General features: G+C 40.3%; 1 protein-coding gene across 1 annotated transcript; it reads left to right on the top strand.

Moving 5' to 3' along the window:
* Window positions 1–3046: 3046 nt before the first annotated feature.
* On the top strand, window positions 3047–7941 carry LOC146482418 (uncharacterized). The gene is made up of 4 exons (XM_085107266.1): window positions 3047–3202; window positions 5036–5096; window positions 6405–6577; window positions 7102–7941. The coding sequence occupies exons 1-4, from the start codon at window positions 3125–3127 to the stop codon at window positions 7447–7449; spliced, it is 660 nt and encodes a 219-aa protein (XP_084963392.1). The 5' UTR covers window positions 3047–3124; the 3' UTR covers window positions 7450–7941.
* Window positions 7942–8159: the final 218 nt, after the last annotated feature.

The raw sequence follows: 8159 nt of genomic DNA, 5'->3' as shown, positions 1-8159 counted from the left end.
CTTGAATTGATCGACAACGACGTTAATAAAAAAAAGAGGGAAATTATAGAGACTCTAGGAAATCTTGCTCAGATAGAGAAATTAATGATATTTGGTGCGGTATCTTTATTATTTAACCCAACTTCACCGAAGTGTTTTACAGTAAATGCAGTGATTGGCCATTCGTCTGCCTTTGTCTAATGCCTCTCAAGTCTCATTCACACTCTTGTCACACTAGAGGGGTCCATATACCAGTTCCGCGTAATTAGGTTCTCACGCTTCGCTTATCTTTTAGAAATAAAAGCACTCTCCGCGTCTAATTATCAATCATGTACCTCGCAATTGTCTTCGCCCCCCCCCCCTCCCCCTCACTATCTTAATGCCCAGAACAGGCTAATTTAAGTGAAACTCAGGGATGTCCAACGGTTCATTTCGGTGGATATCTTCTGAAGGCATAACCCGCCTCAGAAATTCGGATTCAGTGTCAAGAAAAATCTAAAGTTTCCTTCTGCAAAATGGTACCTCAAATTTTTGTAGCCGATGAAAAACTGAAATTCCTTTTGTTTTCGAAGTGGCAAAAATGTCGTTAAAAAGTGCGAGAAAAGGTCAGCTAGCAATTTCGGTGTATAACCAACAACAGCTAGTAAATTTGGGTAATAAAATTTTGTTCCCTAAAATGATTTGCCACAGTAAATGCAGCGATTCGCCATTCGTCTGCCTAATGTCTAATGCCTCTCAAGTCTCATTTACACTCTTGTCACACTAGAGGCGTCCATATACCAGTTCCGCGTAATTATGTTCTCACGCTTCACTTATCCTTTACAATTAAAAGCACTCTTTGCATCTTATCATTCGTGCACCTTGCAGTTTTCTTCGACGGAGTTGACGGAGTTGACCCGGCTAGGCGAGCCAAAGTGTTTATATGGAGAAATGTTGGCCCGGCTAGGAGGGTGACCCTACCATCGAAAAAGGGTGACCCGGCTAGGCGGGTCACCCTTCCAGCCGAGCCAACTTTTGTCACTCATGTAAACGGTTCGCCAAGTTTTGTAAGGAGATGTGGGAAGGTGGGCTTGCCCAAGGTAGCTCTGGTAGGCGAGTGACCCTTCTACCCGGGACAACGTTTCTCCATATAAACGGGGTCTTAGTTGCAAAAAAAATTTAAAGTTTCCTTCTGCAAAATGGTAGCTCACATTTTTGTAGCCGATGGAAAACTAAAATTCCTTTCGTTTTCGAAGTGGCAAAAATTTAGTTAAAAAGTGCGAGAAAAGGTCAACTAGCTTTTCGTTGTAAAACTAACAACAGCTAGTAAATTTGGGTAATAACATTCCGTTCCCTGAGATGATTTTAGGCAGTAAATGCAGTGATTAGCCATTCGAAGTATCACGAAAATTTGATGTCATTTCAAAACCCAGAAATGTTTGTCTGAGAACAGAAACAAAAAAAATATTGTCTAGTTTTGTTATAAATTATCACCCCAGTGCAATAAAACTGTCGATTAGTGCCTCTGGCCAGAGACAGAGTAGGCCAGTGTGGATTGAAACTTGAAAAATGTAAGGCTAATGTTTTTTCAGAACAGAGCACGAGTTGATTTCTCTCCTCTCGTTGTTCTAGAATTATTTTGTAGCAAAGTGAAGGTCTTATTTCACCATTTTTAACAAAAGAGGTCAAAAACCCCATGATACTTCCCCTTTAATGTCTAATGCCTCTCAAGTCTCAGTCACACTCTTATCACACTAGAGGCGTCCATATACCAGTTTCGCGTAATTAGGTTCTCACGCTTCACTTATCCTTTACAAATAAAAGCACTCTCCGCATCTAATTATCATTCGTGTATCTCGCAAATTTCTTCGCCGCGAAATTCAGGGACATCCAACTGTTTATTTCGATGATATGTTCTGAAGGCATCGTTAACCGCCTAAGAAAATCGGATTTAGTTGCAAGTAAAATCACATCTAAAGTTTCCTTAGCTTCTGTAAAATGGTAGCTCACACTTTTGAAGCCGATGGAAAACTAAAATTCCTTTCGTTTTCGAAGTGGCAAAAATGTCCCCCCCCCCCCCCCCCTCACTCACCCCTCACTATCTTTAATGTCTGGAACAGGCTAATTTAAGCGAAACTCGGGGATATCCAATGGTTCATTTCGGTGGATATATGTTCTGAGGGCATTAACCGCCTCAGAAAGTCGAATTTAGTTGCAAGGAAAATCATATCTAAATTTTCCTTCTGCAAAATGGTAGCTCCACTTTTGAAGCCGATGGAAAACTAAAATTCCTTTCGTTTTTGAAGGGGCAAATATGTCGTTAAACGGTGCGAGAAAAGGTCAACTAGCATTTATTGTAAGACCAACAACAGCTCAGTGATTTAGGTAATAAAGTTCCGGCGGTTCCTTGAAGCTTTCTAAAGCATCAGATCAAATAGGCCTTTGATTCCAATACGTCTTGAAGCTCTTAATTCAGTTCTTTAAATAACTATTGAAGGTGACAGACCCTTTTTAAGAAAACTAGAAAAACTCTCTCTTATTCAGACCACAACAGGTCAAAATCGATTTGTTTAGAATAGACCAGCTATTTGTCCTCTCTGTTTCATAGAGAAAATGGGACAAAATACTTAAACGAGATGAAAAACGTAACCTGTTCAGACTAAATGACAGTCAAACCGTGTACCCTGCTTCGCACCAGTAGACAAAACACATTTCATTTCAGACTAAAATAGTCCAAATCTTTCCCTGTCCCGGCCTTTAGGAAGAGCCTTCTTCAAACCATACCCTTTGTCGCCACAGTCGGCTATGTATGGATTACCCCCGGGCCCACTTCCAAATCTCTTCAAATTAATTAAAACCAAAAACGGAAGTGTCACAAATCTATTTTTCCACCTAATTTGTGAATACGGCCAAGCAGGACAGCGTCCAAGGCATAGAACAAAGATAAACTTTCAAATGACGCGAGCCACCCGTCTAGACTGTATACTTCCACCTGCAGAACTCGCTTGTCATCCGCCATTGCACCACTTTCATTTCGTCCATCTACCAGTTGGATGACATATATATTTCATACGGGAAGCATGGTGTGAAATCTTAAACAGTTGTGGTCGACACTTGGCCTCACACAAGGTGACTCGTGTAGCAGGCAGCCAACTTGAAAATCATCATGGAGTTCAAGCCAGTTTTCGTCCTCCTTATCCTGTCCGCTTTGCTCTTTGTTGGTCACTCTTGGCCAACCTACGAGGTAAGACTGATACAGTAGATACAGTAACATTTTTTCACTTGTAACTGGCATATGATGCTTTTGTCTGAAAAAATTTAATTTTCTAACGTTTGAGATGGTTTCGCATATTTGTCTGCGCGGTGTTTTTTTAAAACACGCCAAATGTTTTCAAAAATTACGACCCCTGATTAGTCTAGTAATGACCTAAAACCGCGAAAGCATTACATTTGTTTTGTCTATTAACCCTGTGCATTCATTTTGGTCAAAACCCAAATTTGCGAAAGTCGTCTTCAATATGTTCTTTAGCGAGTTTTGTAACTTGGCGAAGGAGAAAAGTTTAATAGAGTCATCCACTTCGAGAAGTCTTTGTTTCGTATGTTTGTTTGGCTCAGAAATAAAACTGTTTCATTTGTTTTCTTTAGGCAACTTTATTTAAATATCTCATCTTAATTTGGTCAATAACACAAAAGAAATCAATATCTGAAACTATTGATTTCATCGGAGGAAAAAGCATAAGGAAGTATAGAATCTTTTAGACCTAAACGAACTTTTTGACTCGAGAATGGCGAAAACAAAGCCAGAGCGCTTTTCTAACTTCCTGTTAGTTGTATTTAGCAGTCGCAAGAACTGATTCTTTTATCAAAATAGCCACTAGTTATTAATTTTTTATTGGACGCGTTTCAATCAAGATCACTTAGTTTTTCTTTATACTGATTTAACACGTTAGGCGCTGATTTGAGTTTATAAACTATACTTTAAAGTTCGTTCGGTCACAACAACTTCTTTAATCCGTACCATTTGGCGACCATTTCCAACCCAGACGTTCCACACAACACCCAATACACTTCCCACTTGAGCTTGTTATTAAAACGCCATTTAAAAACCACGGGCCGATAAGCTTAGAATTAGTTAGCGTTTGTCAAGGAAACTGCTTCAATTTGCGATAACATCAATTTCCAGTGGTAACAAAAGTTTCATTTCGATGGAAATCTGCTCGAAAGGCCTCGATCGCCTCATAAATTCGGGTTTAGTTTTAAACCGAGAAAATCTTAAGCTTTCTACGGTAAAATGTCAGCTAAACTTTCCGACACTGGAAAACTAATTCCTTTCGTTTTCGGAGAGGGAAATATTGCGATAAATATGCAAAGTAAGGTCGGTTATTATTTTCGATATGCCAACGACAGCTCGTGTATTGGGAAAGGAGATTTCGTTTTCAAAAACTTTCTGCGACTTAATAGTTTCCAGCTAACGCACCCGAACAGTTAAAACTGTTTTAGCTTAAGCAAATTTGCCTTCTAAAGGCCAGCAAAAGATCTGCGAACACACGAGAAAACAGTTTAAGTGTTTTTCTTTAATTTTCTCGTTAGGTTGTTTTCAATTATCCTCAGCCTGCGTGCGGTGTATTTATACATAAATCATACCAAGAGATCTCTGAACCATATACCGTTTGAACTTTCGTTACAAAGTGAAGAGAACATCTTTTACTGAATTGGAAAAAAAAAAAAAAAAAAAAAAGACCACCATTGTCTAGAAGCAGAAATAGGAAGTGACCACGAGTTTTCTGCCAATTTTCACGTTTACTGTTGTCGGTAGAACGTGATCGGCTAAACCTCTCTATCGAGTTATCAAACGCTTCATAAACTCCGATTTTCCAGCAAAACGTGGCAAGAAGAGTAATTGTCTCTGGCGATAAAGAAAACGCTGAGCGGGTCCTATTTTGATGGGAGAACACAAAAGTGAACGGCTGAAATCCTCTCGTCTGACGTAGGCTGTTTAGAAGGTTTTGTAAATTATTCATCAGCTTCACGAGTCATTTTCGTATCTTTTCTTTTCTTATCCTTTCTTTTTCAACAGGATGAGCACGAGAGGCAACAAGACGCGAAACCTATTGAAGGAGAGGGAGGCGCTGAAGGAGGTGATGACGATGACGATGACGATGACGGAACTGTCGTCTGATCTTGTTCTCACACCGTAAAAATCCGAAAGTAACCCCCCCCCCCCCCTCTCCCGAAAGTAACGTCAAAAAATTGTGGCCGCTAATAAATACCGGAAGCGAACCCACCCACTTCCTCCCCCCCCCCCCCCCCCGTTCCGTCGCTTGAAAATAGTGAGACCAAGGAGAATGGTATATGAATTTGCCCGATTAATAATCAAGTGAAAGTGACATACGATAGCTTGACCACGATAATTACCGTACTTAACAACGAGGGAAGGTATCGCTTACAGCCACAAAGCATTATGAAATGTCCATTCGTGCATCAACATGAAATTGGAGTGAGGAATTTCATTAATTTTTTAGCAACTGTTTATACGAATTTCCGTTTTCCTTTCGGACAAAGAGCTCACTTACACCAGCTTTATATAACATCTTTTGCTCCCTGACAGTAACAACCTCCCCAACCCCCCACCCGAAAGTAGCAAGCCTCAAAGGTTGCTAATTCCGAAAGTAGCGAGGGTCGTTACTTACGGAATTTTTACGGTAATTAGTTGTAAATGCCCGTGAGCTGTCTGTGATACCACGGTGATGATGGCAATGATGCTTATGATAAATGAAGATAGTTCTAATTACAATAACAGTTCATGTAATACTAAAGTACTTGTAACTTACACGGTTCTCATACCGCATTCGGCCGATAACTAAAAAACAACCTTGAGGTTTACCATCAGCTCTGGGCAAACCACAGAACTCTACTATTTATGCAGAGATGTCTACATAAAGGCATTTAAATGTTCGCTTGTGAACGTTTTTCTCGCACCGGGCCTTCACAGTCTTCATAGTCTTCACAGAGTGTAATGGTAATGGTAACTTTATTTATACACGGTAAATCCTTCAGCAAAGATTCTAAAGAGATGAAAGATAAAATATAACCAAAATCATCCCTAACTGACTTAACTAACCTAAAATACTATTAACCACATACTAAAAGCTGCTTTGCAAGGATGCCCTGTTAAAACTCATTCAAGACTGTGGTGACATAGATTAAATTTAAAATCATGAAAAGATGTTGCCGCCTGAAGGTCACTGGATAGGCTGTCCCACAACCCGGCTCCACTTTTTACAAACTCTTCTTTAAATAATTGGTGCGGGGCTGCGGAAGAGCCAATTTATTTTCAGTATTCCTTAATCGATTTGATGTTACTTCGTTTCGCAAAACAAATCTCTCAAAGTGTCAGTCGTTAGTGGAAGTGGCATTGTTACTTACATTCATTATTTTCTTTACAGAAGCTGCAGGAGCGGAAAGCGGGAGCAGTGGTGCCGAGCCCACAACTGCCCCACCTGCTGGGGGTGCTGCCACTCCCGCCCCTGCCGGAGGCCCTCCCCCTGCTGGAGGTGCACCCGCAGCCCCTGGTGGGGGAGCCCCTGGGACGTCTCCTATTCCTATTGTCGCTGCTGTTGTAAGTATTTTTTCAAATTTTTATTTCACTGACTAAGCATATATTGTCTCATAAATAAATCTTACAAGAAATGTGCACGGCACGCGGTTAACAAGAGCTAGTGGTTACAAGCAATATTTACAGAACAAAAGAAAGAAAAAAAATAAAGTTAGGTATATAGATATGTTTATAGACCATATAATGTATTATATAATGTGTTATGTGAAATAAGGCTTTAGGGAGCTTGTAACAATAAATGCAAACATAAGAAGCCGAGGCTTCATAAAATTTTCGGTAGTAAATTGGGTAAATCATATAGTCATTTTCTACCGAAAGTCTTTGGAGTAAAGTATCGTGAAAATTTTCTTTGGACAGCTGGAGCGTTTCCAGACGTACACTATTCCCACGTTTTACACCGTTTCTTGAAAAAGATGTTTTTTGTTTGTCTAGTCTTGAGCTTTTTACAAAATAGTACAGTACCGAAAATAATACATATGGGTTCCTGTTTTTATTGTTCTTATTTATTTTATAATTGTTTCTTTCAGAATCAAGCCTGCACTGCCTTCCAAACATGTGCAGCCCAGCAAGATCCCAACACGTGTCTTCAACAGATGCTGACCGCCTTATCATCATTAGTTGGCACAGGTGGTGGTGGTGCTGGTGCTGGAGGCTACCCCTGTGCAGGAGGAGCCGGTGCCGCCATGCCGATGCCCATGCCTTCGCCCCAGCCAATGCCATACCCAATGCCTTACCCAATGCCATATCCTGGGGAGGTCATCACGCAGCCGACATCTTGTGGAGGGACATACCCATGCAAGGACAAAGGACGAAAGAACAGGAAGCATCGTGACAGTAAAGCTAAGAAGCACCACAAGAGCCACAAGAAGGATTAGATTAATAAAATAACACATCAAGAGAACGTCTTTCAGTTTTTTTTTTTTTCACTGTAGATGGGCAATTTTGGAGGGGCATTCGTGGGAGAAGCGAACGGAGGGAGGGAGAACCTATCCACCTATCCGGAAGGCCCAAAGAACTCGTTGTGGAGAATTCCGCTTTGCTCTTCCTTGTGTTTGTAGTTTAGCGTGCTCCACCCAAGTGAGTCTCAGAAAATAATTCGTCATGACCAACATTTAACTACTTGATTCGTGATTTCTAAGACGAATTGACAATATCGATTAATTAAATTAATTTTAATACCTTTCCCGTAGAAGTACGCCTCAATGGTGCGGTCTAACTGCGTAATAAATCTTTTAATGTAACTTAAGAATGTGATAAGATCCACTCCATGTGATATTCAGCTCGAGTTGTGAAAAATAATTGTAGCTTCAGAAGAGGTCACAGAACTATAAAGAACAAGACAAATAAAGAAATCTAAGGATTATGTACATTGTAGTGACTTACTAATATTAATTGAATTATATTTTATTCGAGGACACTGATGTACAAGGTGTAGATCGAGCCTTACTGGAGCCTGGCCGTTTGCGCAAGCATCGTGCGTTAGTCCATTCTGGTATATTTAATTTGCATTGCACCATTCTATTGGTATTACAAAAAGGTTAACTTGCTCATAGACTACGAAGAGTCTCTTTCTTCCCCTAGCTTT

The sequence above is a fragment of the Pavona decussata genome, unplaced genomic scaffold (genome assembly GCF_977016875.1).
Source record: "Pavona decussata unplaced genomic scaffold, jaPavDecu1.1 SCAFFOLD_46, whole genome shotgun sequence".
Classification (NCBI taxonomy): domain Eukaryota; kingdom Metazoa; phylum Cnidaria; class Anthozoa; order Scleractinia; family Agariciidae; genus Pavona; species Pavona decussata.
The sequence above is the reverse complement of the archived record's forward strand: the minus strand, read 5'-3'. Positions and strand labels throughout refer to the sequence as shown.